Genomic DNA, 24,182 nt, shown 5'->3' on the forward strand with positions numbered 1-24,182 from the left:
AGGAAAATGAATGAATAAATTTGATTAATTTAATACAAATATTACAGTTGTATAATTTAAAAAGTGCATAAAATTCCTTTTATTCCCCAAAATAATATAAAACAAATAATTCTAATGTAAAATGTTTGACACAGTGCATCTCTAAAATGAGAGCATTAATAGTGTGGGTCAGAGGAGCAATGGGGATAAATCTGCAGTCATATCCCACCTCAGGCTTTTTCAGACAGTTATTTAGAAGCTTTTCTGTGATATTTAGCAGCTGTTTCTAATGGCTCCAGCACTTAATTCCCAGATTAAAGGGGTAAGTGTGCGGCACAGAAATTCATAGAGAATTGTGTGACATTTATTTTGTTGTTCCTCAAGGTGTGGTCCACTTCACCTTGAGCTTTACTTGCACACATTCAACACAACAGAACAAACAAAACAAGCCTACAATACAGACTGCTTGCATTCATCAGCTCAGCTAATCGTCTTGAACCATTTTCTGTTTGTCTTATCAAGAAGACAATCGTTTCATTTATCTAATGCAAGCAGGAACTTGAGTAATGACCATGACAGCTCTTTTTTCCCACAGTTAGGGCGGGAAACACTACAAATAATAAAAGCAAACAATATAAATAACGTTAATAGTTATATTCCTCGCCTCAGAAAGCAAAGCAACTTGACAGGCTGCCAGTCTTACAGAACAGAAACAATCAAGAACGATAGACATTTATGGACACTGCAATAAATGTACGTATTAGCGTGCAATGAACATCGACACATGACATTTTGTAATAAACAATAATTCTGAGAGAGAGAAACGCGTTTGTTTGCATTGATGTTTACTGGCTGTTTGACGAATATACGCTTACCTCCCCATATGCCAATCTTGAGCTGCGACTTGTCCAGGTTTTCCACATAATCTCCAATGAACCTGTTTAAGAGATCACTGACTAAAGACTCGAAGACCATGATGAGTCGAGAACGACAGCGACCCTGTCGCAGAAAACACGCTAAAATGACACAATCCGCATTTGATAAGGTTACTTCCCTCGCTGTGTGACAGGCGTTTACGGAATCGGTTCATCCGGCGATCCACTCACACTGTCTGCGCCAGGGGTCTCCGATTACTTATTATTAACAGGCTGAATAGTTGATACAAGAACGTGGATCACAAAGCGAAAGTGTGCTGAGCTGACTCATTTGTTTACCAAATGAAAAACTCTTTAGAATATTTGATTAATTGATTTATGTGCAAGATATATCATTACTGTTTGCTTTAGTTGTTTTTCCTCTAAGGATTATCTATTTAAGTTATAGTTTACCAAGATGTAAATGTATGCACTGAAGATACACGTTTGATGATATACTTTGTATTATTTAACGTAAACTAACAATGAAAAATGCTTATACAACATGAACATTAATTAATTTTAGTTTATGTTAGTATTTATTCATTTATTTATTTGATGTTGTTGTTGTTGTTGTTGTTGTTGTTGTTGTTGTTGTTGTTGTTGTTGGTAATTGTCCCTATTCTATATTTCTTCATGTATTTAGCCTTTTATTAGGTATTTTATTTACGGCTTGCTAAAACCACTAAATGATATGTCCCAAAACATAAAAGAAAACATTTAAATATGGTTTTAATATTTAACATTTAATGGTTTGATATTTGTAATGCCATTTGTGGTGGAAATTGCTAAAAGTTGTGTAATATTTTCTCTTTTTGTAGTAGTTGTTGTTGTTGTTAAAAATAGCTTATTTCATTTTTACAAAGATTAAAAGGATAGTTCACCTCAAAATGAAAATGTATTCATCATTTACGCACCCTCACATGGTTCCAAACCTTTATGAGTTTCCTTTTTCTGCTGAACACAAAAGAAAATGTTTTGAAAAATGTTATAAACTTGTGAGCGTTGACTTCCACCGTATATGTTATTCCTATTCTATAACTTCTTTTGTGTTCAACAGAAAAAAAAGGAACTCAAACTGTTTTGTGACAAGTACAGGGTTAGCAAATTATTACATAATTTTCAATTTTGGGTGAACTATCGCTTAAATAAATGCTCCAAAATAATACATATCTTATTTCTCACATGCATTATATATTCAATCATAATAATCCCAACCAACGTTAATTTGCTTAGATTGAATTAATAAAAAATGCTTTGATTATACACAATTGTTTGCATAAATTCAGATTTAAGGACCTGACTCTGATTGTGATGGCGTTTATTTCCTGTCACACTCTCCTATTTGTCTTCTGGCTGTAGTCTTCTTTTAGGGACAAGTTTCCAAGCTCTTACCACAGTCTGGTGCACGTGGTCTGCTTGAAATCTGTTTACAAGTTGATCTTATGATAGTTGAACACATAGAGGCTTTTTGTGTTTGTGCTGAAAGTTTTAAGTCCAAACATTTTGTCTTAAATCTCAAAACCTTTTATTAAATATTGAAATACACAAGCTCTTCTTTACTAATTGACAAAATATACTGAGTCAAAACCTGAAAAATAATAAAATGAATATAATAATCCATTTACAAATAAATGACTATAATATTCCTACCTAAGAAATATAAGTGCATGAGGAGCGACTGAACAAATTTTGATACATTTCATAATCAGGTTAAGTGAAAAGTCTAATGTGAGATATTCTGTAGATATTCTGTATATACCTCATAATAAAAATATGTTTATAAAATTGTAGTGTTTGTGCACCTATTGTCTTCCACTTCAATGTTTGTTTGTTTGTTTGTTTGTTTGTTTACAAGCCACGTTTATATACTAAGAAAAGACTTTGGGTAGGGCTTAATAACAACTCAACCTTTTAAAAGAATTCTTCCACTGACCTCATTGTCATGGAAATGACAGCAGGCCTTTAAATTATTGAAGAGAAAGATGAGAGCAGCATGAGAAAAAGCATGAGAACAGCTCCATCTATGGGTGAATACCTTTAAAAGCTGAACTTTTCGATTCCACACAGTTCAGACTAATTATTTTCAGAAAAAGACATACTTTAAGATTTGATTCTGAAATAAATATTTTTTTAAATAATAAACATTTGGATATTAATTTCTCAAATTCTGACAAAGTTTAAGGTTCTATGTGACTTTTTGTCAGAACTGAGGTCACGTGTTTTTGACATGTTTTTGTTTTATTTGTTTGTTTGTTTTTACGTTGTGTTAATTTGTGTACAATTTAAAATAAAGCATATAGTTTTTTGCCATATACTTTTTGGTTTATAAAACCCTAAACAATGCTTAATAATGTGAAACTAATCAGAATGCAGACAGAATCTTATAATTAAATTCCAATTATTAAGTTGTCCTCAAATTAGGTTTCATACATTCCACAGAGGTGCTCACGGTGACCCGAGTTCGATTCTCGGCTTGAGGTCCTTGGACAATCATACCCCTCTTTCTGTTACCCATGCTTTCCTGTTCGTTGTCTACACTGTCCTATCAATAAAAAGTGAACCCCCTTAAAAAATATATTTAAATAAAAAAATTACATTCCATATTTGCAATTTTATTTTATTTCTGGGTTACTAACTGGTTTGATTCGATTACTAACTGAATTAGATTATATATACACTACCTGATAAATGTTTTGTCATTGATCCCAGTTGTAAGAGCAACAAATAATAACTTGACTTCTAGTTGATCATTTGGAAAAGTGGCAGAAGCTAGATTTTTCCCAATCATCACAAATACTGCAGAAGACCTATTGGACCTGCATGGACCCAAGACCCATGGATCTCACAGAAATCAGTTAAGTTTGGTGAAGGAAAAATCATGGTTTGAGGTTACATTCAGTGGGGGTGTGCGAGAGATCTGCAGAGTGTATGGCAACATCAACAGCATGAGGTATCAAGACATTTGTGCAGCTCATTACATTACAAACCACAGAAGAGGGCAAATTCTTCAGCAGGATAGCGCTCCTTCTCATCCTTCAGCCTCCACATCAACATTCCTGAAAGCAAAGAAAGTCAAGGTGCTCCAGGATTGGTCAGCCCAGTCACCAGACATAAACACTGTTGAGCATGACTGGGGTAAGATGGAGGAGGAGGCATTGGAGATGAATCCAAAGAATCTTGATGAACTCTGAGAGTCCTGCAAGAACACTTCCTTTGCCATTTCAGATGACTTTATTAATAAGTGATTTGAGTCATTGCAGAGATGTATGGATGCAGTCCTCCAAGCTCATGGGAATCATACACAATAATGATTCTTTTTCCACTGCACCATGACTTTATGCTGTATGTTATTTCTGTTGTGACAAGTGACAAGACTTTTGTCTAAGCAAAATCAGACCTTACTATTCTAATTAAATCAATAAAAATCAAGGCATGATCATAGTTTATTTTGGTAAAATAAGTGTAATCTATAGGCCTTTGCCTTTCATATAAGCCACTTCTGATTCCAAATGATCAACTAGAAGTCAAGTTATTATTTGTTGTTCCTAAAACTTGGATAGGTGACAAGACTTTGTAAGGTAGTGCATAATGCTCATAATTAGATTACAGTTACTTTTTATGGATTGTATTATTACAAGTTATACGCAGTATACTGGCAGTAACGTATCATTTTTAATGATTCTCCTTTATTTTTCTGTTTTCTCCTTTAAATTCCCCTTTCTTAAAAACGTGACTGTGTAAAATTTTCATCATGCCCATAAATTTTACTTTTATAAAACTTACAATCGTGGCGACCCTGGATTAATAAAGGGACTAAGCTGAAAAGAAAATAAATGAATAAATGAATGAATGAATGAAATTTACAATCCATGCTTCTGAAATTGGGGGCAAAATAAAACAAACAAATCACATGTTACAGTAGGTCAAAAGTAACAAGGAAGTAATCTAAAAGTAGTCATAATAGTATCAGCAACAGATTCTTTGACAGAGTGTAGGTAGGCTAATAAACAAAGAAAGTCTACATTCAAGAAGGTGATGTGAAACAAACTTACAAAACTTAGATCTAAATATTCATATAGTATAATTTGCCGTTTTATTTTATATTATTCATACACAACATTTTGTTTTTTATTTATTTTTTGTTTATTTGTAAATAAGCAGCCAAAGCCAGACCAAGATGTAACATCATACACTATTAAAGCACATCAAACAATACCATATGGACATGCTGTAATACAACACTTCAAACCATAGAGAGCAGCATTTAGGCAGTCAGATACAAGCTAAAGAAAATCAAAAAACATTTTACAGTGATGAGGATCTGCAGAAATGCAGTTCTATATCTAAATTGTTGTCAGAATATACTGTGAAAGCTGCATATTTCACGAGAGCAATGCATTTTGAGGTGTTGTCCACAGAATGTGTGGAATGCTGCTGTGGGCTCTCCTCACCCCTGTTTGAGCTCTGTTGGGTCAACACGTTTCTAACACATTCCAGGTGCTTGAATACACAATACACCATGACTTGAAGCTAGAGGCTATAGAGCCCTAAAACAGGCCCGATGATTTACAATACAGAACAAGAAACAGACAGACAAGACATTCATCTCTGTGATGCCGGAAATGTGTGATCGTCCTTGTAATTTAAATGATCAATAAACTGACAAGCAGAATTATATGGTGCAGTATAATGCTTTTTTTCACCAGGCTAATGTTATGTTTATAATGTCAATATGTGAATGCTTGATTGTATATTAAAATTAACATTAATGTAATACAAATTTATTAAAATGTAATAAAATATTTACAGTTGAACTTTTCAGTAAAAGATTTTATTTTAGTCATTCTGTAAATTTGAAATTAAACTTGTAATTTAACAAATAACTCAAGAAATAAACAGATTAGCTGAATGATTCTTTGCTTTATTATGTTATTGTAAAGTTGCCAGTATAATGATTACATCTGAGAAAGTAATATACATTATTTTGCCTTTAGAAAAAAATCTATTATTTAAGAGAATAAATATACTTGAATAAATATCTTAATATGTATTAAAACCTAATAATGTGCATTTTGAATGATTAGTTATTTACTGAATAAATTAAGTGACATCAAAAATAAATAAATAAACAAATAAACAAACAAATAAATAAATAAATAAATAAATAAATAAATAAATAAATAAATAAATAAAATACTTTTTTATGCTGGAAATTTTTAATAGTACTTGTAATTTGACAGAAAATAATGGTTATCAAGAAACAAACAAGCAAGTAGAAAGATATTTTGCCATATTATGCTATTTTAAACTCGACAGGCTAATGTTTTTGTCAATAAATATTTGTAAATATACTTTTTTTTTTACTTTAGACATTAGGATAATATATTAAATATGTTAATGTTATAATTTTTACATGAACATCCTTTGATTGCACATTGTTTTATTATATTATAAATGTATGTGTTGGTAGTTTATGTGAATAAATATTGCATTATATATTAATATGCAACAATCTAATTCAAATTTACCAAAATATAACCAACAACCACAAAAATACTGTAGAAAAACTTTTTTCTTTAGTTTTTTCCCTATTCCCAACATTTTTTAATTTTTTTCCTTTTAATTTAAAAAATATATACGTACAGTTGAAGTCAGAATTGTTAGCCCCCCTAAATTATTAGCCCCCCTATTTATTTTTTCCCCCAATTTCTGTTTAACGGAGAGAAGATTTCTAAACATAATAGTTTCAATAACTAATTTCTAATAACTGATTTATTTTATCTTTGCCATGATGACAGTAAATAATATTTTACTAGACATTTTTCAGGACACTTCTATACAGCTTAAGGGGATATTTAAAGGCTTAACTAGGTTAATTAGGTTAACTAGGCAGGTTAGGGTAAATAGGCAAATTATTGTGTAATAGTTCTTAAAAAACTGCTTTTATTCTAGTCGAAATAAAACAAATAAGACTTTCTCCAGAAGAAAAAATATTATCAGACATACTGTGAAAATATTCTTGCTCTGTTAAACATCATTTGGGAAATATTCAAAAAAATATATTTCAAAAATTACAAAGAAAAAAAATTACAAAGAAAAAAACAAATAGATAATAAATAAATAATACAATACAATACAATAAAATACAATACATAACAATGCAAGGGGATTAATCATCAAAAAAATACTTTTGACAGACTACAAAGTTTAAGGGCTTTTTTATGTCGCATAAGCTTAAGAGAATGGGGTTTAGGCACACAGACTTTTAATTTCAGCCGGCTAGCCTCGGCCAAGGCCTCTGCACTTCCAGTAAACTGTCTTTCCATTAAAAAATTAGTATGTTTAATGTCTGACTTCTTTAAAAATCAGTGATGTTCACTGCCCGATAGATATACAATATAAAGTGGGTATCAGACCGGACAAGAAGCACTGCATTAAATACCATTTTCCCTCGCCATGTCTTTAATATCTGACAGTGTATTTTACCTTAGTATTTTCAATGGAGTTTCTGCGCTCGCCTGCTGATCCTGACAGCACTAGCAGGTACAGTGGTTACAGTTGTTTAGTCATCTAGTTTTTCACTTGAACAACTATATGAATACTTAAGTCTATTTAACTGATTGTATTTGAATCACATACAACATCGATGCTGTAAAAGGAACCTTATAAAATTGAAAATAGTCACATTAAGCTTTCACCAGAAGTTTATCATTAGCTGAAAAACACTAGCTGTCCATAGAGCCCATTAAAGAAGACTATTAAATCTTTCTGGAAAAGTAAGATTAAAAATTATTAAAAATCTGCATTTATAGATGAAATAATTTGCCAAGGTCACAACAATGTTTACCAAAAATTCAACATCAGAATTCTAATAAAAATGTAAACATTTTACAGTTTTAAAATCACTGTAGAAAAACACAACACATCGGAACTACAATCCCCTTCATTCCGGTCTGCATGACGCATTTCCTCTAGTCCCGCCTTTAGCAGTCGGCAGCACTCGGCAAACTCCGTAAACCGAGAAGGGATTTACTCCAAAGAGGCTGGACGAGACCGTAGTTTACTCTGCATCGAGCGGCTGCGAGGTTGCAATGAAACTGCGGTAAACAAACTCACCGGTAAGACCCAGTGTGCTCAGATTTCAGTGTTCTGGAGCTGTGCTCAGAAATATCCGCGGTGCAGCGTGTTCTGTATGAATACGGCGAGAGCGAGCTCACATGCAGTGTTGAATGAACGGGATTTAGAGGTGCGTGGAAATAAGCGCTGTGTGTGTGTGTGTGTGCGCTGCTGGACAGAGACGTGCATTGAGTCCTTATCTCATCTGACATGAATACACACGCTTCACCAGTTGCTGATGAGGAGAATTAATTCACGCGCACAGCAATCGATGGGGAGATTGTGTGTATCTGCATTGTAATTGGTAAGTTTAATCACTTAAACGCCTGTCTGTATAACGCAGAACCTGATTGATGGCTCAAATTTGCATCAAGGCAAATACATGCTCGCGTCTGGTGGTTTGTGTTCGCTTTTTTGCGAGGCAGTCTGAACGAAAATATATATATATATATATATATATTAGAAATATATATGTATATGTTTAAAGATTTCAAGCTTGATAAGGTATATACGCTTAGTAGTCATAACTTTTTAGGTTTGCATATGGAAACCGCGATATTCAGCTACAGCTAAAATGTGTTTGCTAAAACTTTTTGGTTAATGTTAAATTAAATAGTGGTCGCTTTAAATGTTCAGCTTAATTTGCATGTCATTAAAGAGGAAAAGTTAACTTCTTTAGAAAAATTCCTTTACATTGTGTTTTGATCCCAGCAATAAGTATATGCTCGAGGACTGAATCCCAGTTAAATGCATTAGTTCTTTCTCAATCCGGATTACTACCTTCTCGCAGATGTAAACACTGCTTCAAACCTTTGAAACTCTCTTGTATGTAGACAAATGCAGTGGGTTAGGGTGCTTTTGTGATGCTCCAGACACATGCAGCCCATGCTGACGCCACACCCCTCTGTGTCATCGTTTTAACAGCCCTCTCAGTCGTCTGCTGATTTATACTTGTGGATTTTCCATTGTTCTTTAGAGAAGTATTGTTTAGCTTTCATTACACTACTCATAATTAACCTTCCTTTTGATTTAGTTCGCTGTTATGTATCAAATTGCAGTTTAGCTAGCAAACACAGGCTTGTGTTTATTGATTCCACAAACAAAATCGAGTAATTAGAGATCACTCCAGTTTGATTAAACAAATGTGTATTGTCTCTAGCAAATGCCACATTCAGTGCTGCTGATGTATTTTGTAATTGTATAGCATGTGGTGATTACAGTTTTTGACAGGCATGTTTGATATTTGTATATTTCTATTTTATAAGATGTTTACTTTTCCAGTTTAGCTGTTCAAATTAGATGTTTATTGGCAGGTTCTTATATTGCCATTATCCCACAGTATTATGGCATTGTGTTACTTTTATGCCTTATTATATTCTTTAGACTTTTTTTGTTCTGAGTCTGTTTCCATTCATTTTTAGTAGCTATTAGTGCAATTTTTGAGATAAATGACTATTATTATTATTATAAATATTATTATCATTATTATTATTATTATTTTACTATTGTAAATATTTAGGACAGTCTTGCTTTTTTGCACTGCTATTCTAGCTTCCTATTATTTAATAAACAAAATAAAAGTTATATCTATAGATTATATATATATATAATGTGTGAGGTGGGTGACACGCAAGTGAGGATAAAAACTTACGTGTAAGTCACATAAACTCATGTTTGCTACTAAATAATGCTGTTCATCATAATAATGGTTACATTAATGCTAGTGTTTTTTTCCTGCTTTGATGCACAATCTAACGTTACAGCAGGCTGATATAGTGACTGATATAGGTGGTGAAGGTTTATGTACCAATGTCAAAAGCAAACCTACACCCTTGGCATGTGTGTATTTGTATATACATAATAAATATACACAGTACACACAAACATATATTATGTTAAAAAAAAATTTTCGTTTGGGTGAAAGAAGGGGTTTTCAAGCACTAACGTTATTATTCTGGAGCAAAATAAATTTTTTTGATGATTTTACAAAAAACACCTGCTAAAATGAGATTTGTTATAGTTTATATTCAAATAGAAAAAAACTTTAAAATCATTTGATGACATTAAAAGATTTTATTATACACAGTTTTACTAATTTGTCAGCAAAACATTTAATTAATTGAAAATACATTACAATTTTGTATGATCACTTTTATACTTTTATATATTTTGGTAATTTCTGATTAGAAAAGGCATGTTGTTTCACTTTTGCCTAAATATATGTTGTTATCTGTTACACAGATTGACAATGAAACAATAAAATACACATTTCATTTGCATTTAATAGACCCTTTTCACATTTCCGGTTTCTCAGTAGTGAAAGGCGTCATAGCTGGGTAAATTTGGAACGCAGTGAATGGGAGAGTACAACAAATAATTTTTTTTACAATCTTATTTGCTGAAATAATAAAAGAAAAACTCCACAATGGTGTTATCAAGACTTTCAGAAAAAAGAAAAACATTGTGTGAGACTGATGACGAGAGAATAATGTCAAAATTAATGTCCTGCCCCATAGACACTGCATTAGAAACACCTCGCAAAAGTGGTAATTCGTTTTTTTGTAATTTGACTCAAAGATGATATAATACATACATAAATGCATATAAATGTTCATAAGGCAAGAGTAAATACTAGTTTTCGCTTGACCGTGTTGAACGTGAATGTAAATAAAGAAAGGTTTGTCAGTGGCATGGATAAGTTGTTTTTAACTGTGATGGTTTTATACTAGAATCTTAAACATGATTTTTTTTATTTGTTCCTTTTTCGGCTAATGATGAATGTTCATAACAATAAAGTGTCATAAAGTCATTTTTATTTATTGTAGTTGGTGTCACTTTGTTTAAAAAAAGCACTTTTAACATCATTGTCATATAAACAAGTAGCCTAAACACTGTCCAAAAATTGCAGCTTTTAGTTAAAAATGGAGCTGTTTAAAGTTTTATAATGGAGCTTTATTTTTTAATTTTTCGGCTAATGATGAATGGACCTAAAAAAGTGGTAATTAGTTTTTTTGTAATTTGACTCAAAGATGATATAATACATACATAAATGCATATAAATGTTCATAAGATTAATATAAGAAATATTTAAAACTTTCAAGGATTTAACATGATGATGATCGTTAATTGCGTCATAACAGTCTTGTGAAAAGGGTCCATATGCTTTTTCAGTGAATATATTGAAGCACATTTGAAAGCTTAATTTTAACAAACACCAAAATAAAAAAAATCATGTTTAAGATTCTAGCATAAAACCCTCACAGTTAAAAACAGTTAAAAACAGGGCCATAAAGCGGACAGTACTCTGCTTGATGCCTTTTGCTAAGCTACTGGATTCATCAGCATCAGCAATCCATCACTATAGACACAGTAAGCAGACCTGTCCGTCACTGAGAATACTGCGAGACGAACTTAAGACTTTAAAAGCAAAGTAGGTCTATAGTGGAGACAAAAGGAATTAAAACTTAAATAAAACACAAAGTCCTGCATCTCAAAGAGAGATTACAAGTTCTTAGAATGGGAGAGTGGATGATTAGTTACATCGACTCATAAAAGTGCTTATAACCCTTAAGAATGTGCTGAGTCCTGCTCATGTATTCAAAAGAGTCAAAAAAATGTGATGTGACATTTTGGTGTAAAAGTTGGGTTCCATTAGGGCTGCTCGATTATGGGGAAAATCATAATCACGATTATTTTGGTCATAATTGTAATCACGATTATTCAAAACGATTATCAGTTGAAGTCAAAATTATTCACCCTTCTGTGAATTTTTTTATATATAAATATTTCCCAAATTATGTTTAACAGAGGAATTTTTCACAGTATTTCCTATAATATATTATCTTTTGGAGAAAGGCTGATTTGTTTTATTTCGGCTAGAATATAAGCAGGCTTAAATATTATTAGCCCTCTTAAGCAATATATTTTTTAATTTTCTGCAGAAGAAACTACTGTTATACAATGACTTGCCTGATTACACTAATTAAGCCTTTGAATGTCACTTTAAGCTGAATACTAGTATTTTGAAAAATATCTAGTAAAATATTATGTACTGTCATCATAGCAAAGATAAAAGAAATCAGTTATTAGAAATGAGTTATTAAATCTGTTATGTTTAAACTGTGCTTAAAACATCTTCACTGTAAGAAAAAAAACTTTAGCTACAAAAGTCCTTCAGTCATGAGCAGTGAGGGATGTTCTCCTTTTGTTGTTTAATTAATGATAAAAACAGGCGGCAGCAGAAATATTGTGCACTGTCACTTTATGAATAGTGCGGCTTTGTTATGGTTTCTCTTTCACATGTCTTTTGATTCTCAACTTGTTTGTTTATTACACAAATGAGTGTTAATATGAATAATGACTAAACACCGCGCTCTGACACAAATGTGCATGTATTTGACCATTAAAGTGCTCGCATTAAGATGGCGTTAGATGTCGGCGCCTAATGGTTAGTGCGTCGACACATGGCACCGAGGTGCTCATGGTGACCCGAGTTCGATTCCCGGCTCGAGGTCCTCTGCCGGTGCATCCTCTCTCTCTGCTCCCCGTACCTTCTTGTCTGTAAATCTCCAATGTCCAATCAAAAAAAAAAAGTGAAATCCCCTAAAAAAATTATTATAAGATGCCGTTAGATGTGTGTGCTCTGCTCGTCTCCGAGGCTAAGTGCGGCGCGAGCACACACAACAGCATGTGCTCTTTCGCACTTTTAAAAATATGAATGATTCGAACGTACATCAATGAATGATGCGCATCGTGTGCTGCAGACGTTATATTACAGTACATGCTTTGTCATTTTCACGTGGAACTGAGCTTTGCAGAGCAACAAATGTGTACAACTGGAAAGGGGGCGGTATATAATGGAATTATTGTTTATCTCTATTAATGTTTTTTAATAATCGTTAGAAGCAGAAATCAAAACCGGATTTTCGATTAATTGCACAGCCCTAGGTTCCATACAATTCCTTCATGCCAACACAAACCGATTAAGTTAACTTAATTGTGTTTACAAATTTAAGTGGACTAAACATAAAATAATTGCGTTGTCCCAAAAACATCTCAAGAATTGTGTTGTTTCAGCTCATTTTAACTCTTTCACCAGTGTGATTAGCCTTGGCTAGTCTCTGAAGCGTATGATCTGGTGTGATTAGAACATTTAGCACGCACATCAACTGCTAAAATTCAAATTTGATGGCGAGTGGTGAGGCACAGAAAGAGGTGCGTAGTACTTGTCATAAATCACAATTTATCCATGCTTTCAAACAAAAAAACTTTTTTTTAGTTTTCAGACATTCAAGTACACTTAACGACAAGCAAAACATACAATTTAAGGCTTGTAAAATGCATGTGGAAGCCTATGGAGACCGCAATAATAATTATTTTTCAATATAACTGGACGATGTTCTTTGTCCATATAAGAAGCACACTGTTTATGTTACTAGAATATTTTCTCTTTTCACAGATAGACACTTACTTCATGAATTTGGAAGAAAATTATAAATAAACATAACGAAAATCCAGCAGCTCGGATCTCTCTTGTGGTTGTTGTAAGAAGGGATACATCTGCGATTGGAAGTTAGCACTAAGTATTTATATTACTTATTAAATTACGCATTAATTTTATTTTATTTGCGTCTAGCCCCTACCTCAACCTTAAACCTAACCCTCACGGTATTATTTGTTGTACAGCTGAGGATACTCGCGTCAATAAAGCATAATTTTTGAGATACTGTACAACAAATAACATTACTGTGAGGGTTAGGTTTAGGGTTGAGGTAAGGGGTAAACACTAATAAAATACAATTGATGCGTAACTTAATAAATAGTTTAAATACTTCGCAGCTGTATCCGTTCTAGCAACAATTACTGTTTATGTACCCATGAAAATGACTAAAATATTGTATTCTGCATGTCAGGCCTAGTTTTTTTTTCTCAAAAACACTTCAACACCATTGTCATATAAACAAATAGCCACAAACACCCCTAAATTTTGTCAGCTTTTAGTTGTCTTTTAGTTTTTCATTTTTCTTTTTATTACCAGTGTTGTTATAGTCAGTAATATAATGGTCATACAAGTTTAACACATCATGATAATGAGTAAATCATGAACTATTTCTTGAACACCTCATATTCACAGAAAGTTGTGGTGTCAGTCTGTCGGTAAGTCGTCGTCAAATGCAGCAGTTATAATTAGCATGGTTGTCGTTGGGTATGCGGGTGTCACATCCTTTAACTCCATTGAGTTCTGATCCCAACTGCCAATAGCAACTGATAAAACACTATACCTCCACATGCTACAGCTACACTCATCATTTTCTCAATATCAACTCTGTTTTTTTGTTTTCACACTTGCTCCATGTTCTTCTTGAGAGAAAATGCCTAGTTGTTATATTTTATTTTTTTGATACCTCACAAAACACTATTCTCTGTGATAGGAATCAATTACAATTGACATTTTGCATATGCTGTAAAAAATTCTGGGTTCCACACAATTCCTTCATGTTGTCCCCAAAAATGATTAAGTTAACTTAATAGTTTTTACAAATTTAAGTGGATTGAACATGAAACAATTAGGTTGTCTCATCTTAAGAATTACTTATCTCATTTTAAATAAGTTTAAACAAGCAGCAAAGTAAAAAAATGAGTGTAGCTTATATTTGATATCATTTTTATTTGTGACAGTTCACCCAAAAATGGAAGTTTTGTTGATATTTTGAAGAACACAAAATTGATGTTTGCATTGAATTGTTCGGCACATGAACACATTAACCCAGTTAATGGGTTTTTGGATTAATTTCTCTCTTGTTTCTTGTCTTTCATTCTTTTATTTTTTTCTTGTATGTCTTATGTGATATTTATTTTTAATTCTTGGCTTTTTTAGGTAGCGACACTAGTATTCCATATGTGTTTTACTCTGCAGAGATTCATTTATGTGATGGAAATTGAGAATAAAGACTTGCAGTGCTGCAAAAGATTTCTATTCCAAAATAAAATTGGGGTAAGTTGGTTTTATATTCACACATTCAGACTTCTTAAAATAATTTCAGAAAAGTATTCTTTGCAAAATCTAAATAGTGAAATCATATTATCCATCAATGACTATCAAAGTACAACGTCTTTAAATAATGCTAATTTTGTTTTGAATCATACGTGCATCCAATATCAGACCGAATATTCAAAGTAGTGTGGTAAACAATAATATACAAGTTTTCACTGAACAAATGTGTGAATATAAAACCAACTTTACCTCAGTCAGTATAAATGCTGTTTAAACTCAAAGAATCATAAAAGTTAGCTTTGGACATTAACTGGAAAACAAATATCCCGGACGAGCCCCCACTTCGACCCTTTAGAACAAACCTGTTCATTAAACAAGTGAAATATTAAAAATATTTTAATGGCATGAAGACATTCTTGCCCTTTTTGTTGTTGAAACATAACACATTAACAGTATTTCACGTATTTGGTAGCAGTGTTGGGAAGCAGTGTGTTGGCAGGCAGACACAAGACACCTATTAAAGTACTGGAGTTTGAGTTTGACTCTGGAGGCCTGAGGCTCTTTCTACCCCCACATTCTCTGTGCTGAAAAAGGATCCAGGTCAGTCTGTTATAACAGCAGCTTGCTGCCTCCCCTTCAGCTGAATGGCTAACTGGCTTGTCATGGTCTTTTGTGCTCGCTGTATGTATGTTGCCAGAAAGGCCAGGTTGGATTCCCTTCTGAACCACTACGAGAGTTCAAGAGATCCTCTCTCAGGTGAACACATTCCTCCCGAGCATAGATGAGTGATCAAAGTAAAGTGTTGAAAGATAAATACAGTGCTCTGATGGAGTGTAGGACAGTGTATTTGGGAAAGGGTATGACTCAGGTGCTCAGTTGAGTGTGTAGTTCTGAAGGTAACACACTGTATGTGTCCTGATTAGAGGGCTTTCTCTGTCAGGGTATTTTTGGGAATACGGCGTATTTTTTGACCTCTGACACAGGGCTCAAAATGGTTACATGAAATCAGAGAATGAAGAGGGGCTTTTCTGGGCCTGTCTACAGCTGGCTGGGTGGCGTAGGCTGCATAGATCTGACGTTTCCAGATTCCTTGTTTAGAGCGTAATAGTTGGGTTTCAGAAGTAAAAACATTTTTTTTTCTCTAAACTTTGAAGGCAGAACTGTTGTGAGATCTATGGTTTTTTATCCAATCACGTAAATGTTTTTTATGAATTCAAGTTATTAAAAAATTATTTAAAAAAATTATTAGCAGTAATTGTGCAGGAAGAACTACATTGGCTATGATGCTAAGCTGAAAATTCCACCAATCAGAGCTGCAATGAGCGTAGTGCACTGAAAAAGATCTTTAGCTCTGCCCATTCCCATAAAACTTTATGAATGATGGCCTTAGTTAGGAAGACCATATATGTTAGGTCTGCAAAATATAATTGTTACATTTTACATTTAAGTATATATTGTTTTGGTACTTCGGTAACTTTATTTGGTAATTTGCTTACCAACAAACCTAAATATAGCCAAAATGAGGATCCTTGCAAAGTTAAAGTAAAGTTTTGGCCAACTAAAAAAAGAAAAAAAAGATTTAATCGTTTAAGATTCTGACGGTATGATAACCTTGGAAAAAAATATCATGGTTTCACGGTTTCGCTGGTATAGTGATTACTGCTCTAAAATATATTCTTTTTAAATGTCTGGGTAAAAAATAAAATCTTTTTCCACTTTGAACACAATATATTTTATTTTGAGAAACAGTTAAATTATTTTGGAGCTGTAAACGTGTCAGGCTAAACAATTCAAGTGAATCATTGACTTCTGCTGTCTTTAATCGTTTCAAAAACACACATTTCTTTACAATTTAAAGCATCTTTGAATATCTTTTCTGCTGCAAATACTGTTGTCCTAAAACAAAAAAATGTAAATAAAAAAATCGTACACATACCTTAGGAACGGTATAGTAGAAAATTTTGACTTTTCTAAACTGCGGTATACCTTGAAAACGGTTGAAAAGTAATATTTTGAAACGAGAAACTGAGTTAACATCTAAAAAATCTGAATAACTAGTCATTTTAAAATTTTACATTTTTTATATAATAATAGACAATTTATGTCTGTAATCGTTTTCTCTGTGAAACAAGTGAAAAAATATAGATTTCAAAACAGTTCTGATGATTTTTGCGGAAAAAAAAGGCATGTTATATTGGATCAATTTTAAAATCAGGCTATCTCTTGAAGATGTAACTTTGTTTTCTGGTTTCAAAAAGTGTGAATTCAGTGGACTAAAAACACTAAAGATGTAGATACTCATGTGAAACAACTCTGTAACTGAAAATCTCCAATCATCTGGGTTATTTTGGTCCACCATCAGCTCATCTCAAGCATTATAAACATGCAAGTTAAGTTACATTTATATAACTATATATATAGCTTGGCAACACAGTTCTTTAAATGGAACCTACTGGTGCAAACTGACAGATGGATCTATAGAGTGAACCTTAAATGGATTCATCTCAAGACTATTCAGTAACATTAACTGTTATTTGATCAAAATTAACTGTAAGCATATGATGATTTAGATATTCTATGTGTTTGATTCACAGTGTCATTAAGAAACAGTGTGTGTTTTTTTGTATCATAAATTGTACCATAAATGCAAAATCAAGTCTTGCTGCATTGCCTTGTCTAAAAAGTTCAGAAATAACTTTTAAAGCACTCATAATAAATATGAGTAGTGTTTTGCTCCGTGAAGATGAGTAGGGTGGTGTTTTAGTCTGTGTCCAATTTTATCTGTCTCTGTCTGTCTATCGCTCTCAATCTCAGCTTACTACCTTCTTGGCCCCTCTCTGTCTTTCTAAAGTTGGAATCTGCCTTGACGTAGAGATGCTAATATTTGTCGACATCCGTTTAACCTTCAGCAGGCTTTAGTGTTGACAGGGCATCTATCCTGAGCTATGAAGTTTGTATTTGTACCTTTATCAAAGGCCAGAGATTGATAAATCACAAAAGAGCTGCTGTAAATATTAGGGATGCACGATACCATTTTTTTGGAACCGATCTGATATCGATACCAAAATTCTGAGTATTCGACCGATACAGATCCGATTCCAATACTGTGCTGTTTTTTTTTTAATAATTTTTTTAAATATTTTTTTTATTAACATGATACAGTTTCTATAGTTCTGGTGATAAACTCAAATAACATCTTCTTTAGTAAAAATAACACACCTAAAGGCCTACTGTATATGACAAATGGCACAATCTAAACATGATGCTTACTATAAACTATGGGCTACATTATTTGACCATTCATTATGACATTGATATGATCTGTTGTGGTCCAGCTTGTGTTTCCTTTTTAATATTAAGATTTTTCCGACTGAACTAAAGCGTCTAAGGCCAGTTTTACTTAATAAACATTCTCTCGCATAAACTCGACGCGAGTGAGATGGAGAAACTGAAAACAATTATTCAATATGAAATATGAAACAAATTTTGTTTGGTATATTTTGTTGGTTATTTTAATGTTATTTTGTTGCTCAGTTATCTTCAAAATAAACAAGAATATTTGAGGTGAAGTTCAAAACAAGCTCCGGTTATAGGCCTATATGCTTCAGCGCACAAACTGACAAACAGGTCTGTTAAATAAAATATTAATATATAAAATTACAGTGAAATATTCACAGTTTCAGAGTAGCCTACATTAGGCTAAATAATTTTCTGTTAATGACAATTCATATGCACCGGGCCGTCAGTTTCACTTTATTAAATTAATCAACTACTTTGACCACAATAAGCCAGGCTTTACAAACTATTCGCACCACTTAAAGTATTCCCCTCAGTAGAATAGCCTAAACTCAGTCAGAAGGATGAAAGAACAGAAACTTAGCCCTCCGGTATACGGACACTTCCAAAACAGAAGCACAAAGGGGAGAAATCAGTGCGTTGAGGATCTGTCCACTGTATTATTGAGCCTTTTCTCATTTGAAGTTTCAGGTAGGCCTACTTTGTGTCTGAAGAGCAGGTAATAACCCTCTCTACTCCAGTGTTGTAAATGCGAACAGCATTTTAAAACAGTAATAATTTCGATGTTGCAGGTCCAAATGGACCCATTTAATGCAAAACTAAATGCATTTCTTCACGATTACTTGTATTAACAGGAACTATTTGGAGACAGTTTTTCGTGTTGTCATGAACGCGACACGCAGTTTGAATTGTGAATGAATGGAGAATGATTGACCATCGCAGCGGCGGGAAGCGCTGAACAAAAAATTAACGACTTGAATATTCATATGTACTTCACATTTAAAATGGCTTCAAACATTTAGGATGTAGTAGACCTACATGACAACTTTCTCGTGCCTTATAATAGGCTACCTTCATGGCTTTTGTTGGCTTATAAATTACACAGAAAATAGCACACGCGTAAGATCGGATTTGGATCAGTACCAGCTGGCTAATACCCGATCCAGCAAAAATATGCAGGATCGGTGCATCCCTAGTAAATATGTAGAAAACATTGTTCTAGTGATATCAGTGGCTGTTAAAGTGAAATGCAACCAACTGCTTCAGATTGTTCATACTCAGGCACACATATGTACAGTATATCATGTTTGTATCATGTCTCATCGAGAGGTTTGTTTATCCTGGCAAATATGTCTCAAGGTTTTCCACACAACAATCAGTCTGCAGGCCTTTATAGACAACTAGAAACCTGTTGCACAAAGCTGGTTTGGGTTTTTACTCTAGTAAGTTTGAATTTAGTTTGAGCAAACCCTGAATTTTTGTGCTCAAGAATATGGGTTGGCTTTGATTTGGTTCTGTCACTGTGGCAACTTGCACTACACTGCTAACCTGCTCCAGACTTGGAGTTCTACCTGCTCTAGTCTTCTGAGTTGAGGTTTTTTTTTTCTGGGTTAGACTTGACCAAAACTTGACCAATCAGCTGTAAGTAAAGTGATGTATACATAATGGAAAAAAGCCGCTCCCGGAGTGTCTTTTTTTGCTCCAAATCAAAGTTTTTACACTAAAAGCATTTTTGGGTCAAGGATTTACATTTATGAGCATATTAACTGTACATCTTTTGAGCTGTTTGTGAACTTATATTGGTTAAAAAAGTTGATTGATTTGTATAATAATATCTGCTTTGTTGCTGCCTTAAATGGTTGCTGGCTTAATTCTGCCTAGGGCTAAGTGATAAAATCAGTATCATTATTTATTGACCGAACACTATTATCAATATTGATAAAAAAAAAAAGCCTGAAAATCAGTATGAAGTTTTAGTATGAAGGCTATAGTTTTATTATAATGTGGCTGCTGAGCATGTGCCTTGAAAGGAATGCCAATAAGCTTAGGGTGGCGTTTTCCAGGTGCTCCTAGTTTAAAAACATTGCAACTTTTCAGAATTCCGCAAATGCATTGTGATTTGTCCAAGTAGAACTAACCAATCTGCTTCACAGTTTGTATGGAATATACATATTTCAGAAATAACGGCAGACTAATTACCTGGGACAAACACAGCGCACCCAAACACTACAACACTTTTTACTTTTCACCATAAACTTGCATCAGAGCTGCAGCAATAGTTTGTCCCTTTGTCATCCTCTGAGAAAATAGTCGCCTAGTTACGAGAGAAGCCAGGGGAGCGCGAGCACAAAGCATATAGAAAATGGTGAAATGCGCTTGTCACTTCAGGTCAGAAAAAGAATACATTTGATAATGAGTGCCATATAGCAGCATTGATGAGATTGTAAATAAAAAAGGATGTTGCCAAAGTGGCTTTTTTTTTTTGTGCATGCCAGCCACTAACTCTGCAGTTTTTAGCATAGGGGATAATATAGTCATTCAACTTCACAATATGTAATGTTGCAGTATGTATTTGAATAATGATGGTTAGTTCCTTTACTTGAAAGCTCAGATTCGATTATCATTTCATTTGTTTTGTTGACAGAGTTTGAGGTTTACTATATCATTATTTTTCACACCTTACAGATGTTGATCTACCATTGCACACACTTTGCAACATTTTATTTATCAAGTTTATCACGTCTTTTTAACACTGTTTATTTTATTATAAAGAGATGAGAAATTTAGTTTAAATTTTGTTTTTTGACTATTAAAATTATTTTAATAGATATTGTTTGTAAATTAAAGTGGTTAAATAGCCAAAAATTCGTAATATTCTTAAATGTATAGTAAAAAATATTCAATAATTATTGATACCGAATGATATGAAACATGACATTGTGATGATTTTTTTTTTTTGCAATGTTGCCCATCCCTCTGCTTTTTTAATGTTTAATCTAATATATTTTTGATAACGATATTTGAATGATAACTGATATATGAATTCTGCTGACTCTCATGAGAAATGAATCAAATGGACTCTCTTATGTGTTGTGTGATTGGTTGTTTGCTGCACGTATCACACTTTCAGCTGTATATGTGGTCCAGAGTTAATCACAAACTTTGAGTTAATCCCCAAGTTAATGGAGTTTATATCAAGTTTTCTGAAACCACTAAACCTGTCAACCTGAAACTTACTTTGCAACCTGGAGTTTGTTCAACTCGTTTTTGTGCAACAGGTCTCATTTTTTTCTCTGTCGTATTAAGCTCCTCATTCATTGGTAATTAAAAAAAAGTGATTAATGCATGAAAATTCTTTCATGCAACCCCTTGAAATATGTTGAAAGTTATTCTTAGTTTTTCAGTTCAATTCACCTTTATTTGTAAAGCGCTTTTACAATGTTTTGTGCAAATGGTCAACTGATAAGCTGTTTGAGTGATTTTAAGGACAAGTGGAAAATTGCAAGGAAAAAATAAGTGGAAGATGTGACATTTCTGCAGTTCTGCTCAAACGCAGGATCCTAAAAATACACTTTGTTTACACAAATCCTCACATCCCATTAGAACAAGATCATGTTGAAGACTACAAGAGCTTCAGAGCCAGATGTTACCTTCTACACGCTCTGTATATGGTTATTTATTTTGGGTTGATGAGTGAAAACAACACCAGTGGGATTTCAGCCAAGATCTAGAGTAGTCACTCACTTAAACAGGAAAGCCAAGCCTGGGTGTCCTACTCAATGACGTTTACCTAACCGCTTGTCAATTTTTATTTTATTTATTTATTTTTTTGAGCGGAACCATCATGAGATCTGTTGGATTGGATTACATGTGGACAGCGCTGCGTTAATCAAATACTTGAAAATAGCCTTTTAATTATGTGACATGCTCTTGGAGTTCCCTAATGCTGAACTAAATGGATCCAGCAGACTAGGACAGATTATCTGTGCCCGTAACTCCTGACTGGCATGTTTACTGGATGGCTATGTTGTGTAATCTTTTGAGGTGCATCTCGTAGCACAGGACGTAACGTCCATAACCAGATCTGTGTGATCTGTTACAGCTGTGTGCTCTGAGGTCATAGTTGTGGTTCAAAAAATCATGTGATCCTTACCTTAGATGTGGGCATCATTATGACTGCGGTTCTTACTGGCAGTGCTTAAGTATGCATGCAGATGATGCTCTAGTGGCTGTACTCATAGTCTATTTTAGAATGGAACACTGGTGGGTCTACTGGGTTTTTTTTTTTGGTACATGCATTATAAGTAATAGCCTCATTAGCTGGCAGTGGTTTTAGTTGCTAATCCCTAGAATCTCAATGACAGTTCATATTAAGCCATCTAGCACAGTAGCGCTGCTCGTTTTTCACAGGAAAAGCGGCTTTATGAAAGTGTACAGCGTGTAAAGTGTTGCCCTGGTCTTGTTAAACGAGCTGGATTGTCAGTGAAAATACAGTCATTAAATGAGCTAATGACTAGCAGGAAGCTGCTGATTGGCTGCTTGTGATGCTTTTGGGCTCGACTGAAGTCAATTTTCTTTCCCTATTTCAGTTTGCAAGATATATTGAGGCATTTTTGCACCATTTCTGGAGTAATCAGGTTTGCTTTGAAGCTATGATATAATAATAGTCTGCTTAGATTTTGAAAGGATGCATAGATTTTTTTTCCTCAAAGAATCAATAAATATACAATCATGTATACATGTTTTAACATTAATTAAAATAAGTTTTTGAGCACCAAATAAAGTGACGTCGTAGAAAAACTAACTTGGGTTTCCAAAAGATCATTTGACTGCACAGTTCTTAAAACAATAACGTTTATTTCTTTGGGTGAAACGTATTTGAATAATCTAGTAAAAGAACCTTTTGTGAAATTATTTTATGGTGTTAAAGATTCTCAGTGGAACCATCAGTTGTTGTAAAAACATTTGTAGTGTAAAGACCATTGTAGTGCACCATTTTTATGTTGATCTCTTCAAACTCTATAAACTCTGATTTTTTTAGTTAAATAATTAACACCTTGATGCTGTCCAAACTTTGCATAACCATGTCAGTCTTATCAATCACAACTGTTCGCTGGAATTTCTCTATTTGTCTTACCAGTTTTGGAAAGATAATTATTTCAGAATTGTGAGTTCAGATACCCTCTTATTTTTAAAACCACCCTCAGACCCCTGTGACCAGACTAGACTCTGCATTACTGCTGTGAGTTAAGTTAGCCTGGAAGCTTATGGAGTTCTGCTGATCCAGCAGAAACGTTGCTTGTCTTTCAAGAGCCAGGCTGGCTAACCACTAACATCCAACAGGTCTGTGATGACACAGATTTTACATTTTCTGTCTGAAATCCAAGGTTTCAGAATGAGCTGATTTTGCAGCTCACTTTTATTAAATGTAATTTTAAACTTTGTTCACCCAAATAAAATTCTGTCATGTTGTTTTTAAACCCACAAGACTTTCATTGTTCATTGAAATCTCGATACTTTTAATAAAACCACAGAGATTTCTTTCCCTTCAGTTAAGTCCATTATGCCAAAACTTTGACTCTTTAAAAGTTCATAAGGACATCATAAACACAATTCATGTGTATATAGCTGTTATATCCATGTTTTATTAGAGGAACAATGTCTTCGTCTGATGCAGAGATTTGTATTTTCAAATAAAGCTTGTTCACCTAACCTAGATAAAAATTCAGTGTACCTTAATAACTTATTACGTTAGTTAACGTTAGGTTATTTTGTTAGTAATTTTGTTACTAATTGCTCATCTTCATGTTATTCAAATTTCCTGAAACCTTTGTTCATCTTGTAAAAACAAATTAAAACATTTTAGGTGAAATCTAAGT

At 33.5% G+C, this 24,182-nt stretch overlaps 2 protein-coding genes across 6 annotated transcripts in view; one reads left to right on the plus strand and one right to left on the minus strand.

Annotated features, from left to right (window-relative positions):
• Positions 1–1,067, minus strand: part of vps13c (vacuolar protein sorting 13 homolog C) — a 109,905-nt gene extending 108,838 nt beyond the window's left edge. For both annotated transcript variants that reach the window (XM_056461529.1, XM_056461528.1), the window contains exon 1: positions 855–1,067. In XM_056461529.1, the coding sequence (XP_056317504.1) occupies positions 855–954 (100 nt within the window). In that variant the 5' untranslated portion in view covers positions 955–1,067. The remainder of the gene's footprint in view (positions 1–854) is intronic.
• Positions 1,068–7,926: 6,859 nt separating this feature from the next.
• Positions 7,927–24,182, plus strand: part of tln2a (talin 2a) — an 87,170-nt gene continuing 70,914 nt past the window's right edge. For 2 of the 4 annotated variants that reach the window (XM_056461530.1, XM_056461534.1), the window contains exon 1: positions 7,927–8,014. The gene's annotated coding sequence lies outside the window, so the exon portion shown is untranslated. Of the gene's footprint in view, positions 8,317–24,182 lie in introns of all 4 variants that reach the window. The other 2 variants (XM_056461533.1, XM_056461531.1) reach the window with 2 other exon arrangements.

Source organism: Danio aesculapii, chromosome 7 (assembly GCF_903798145.1).
Source record: "Danio aesculapii chromosome 7, fDanAes4.1, whole genome shotgun sequence".
Classification (NCBI taxonomy): Eukaryota; Metazoa; Chordata; class Actinopteri; order Cypriniformes; family Danionidae; genus Danio; species Danio aesculapii.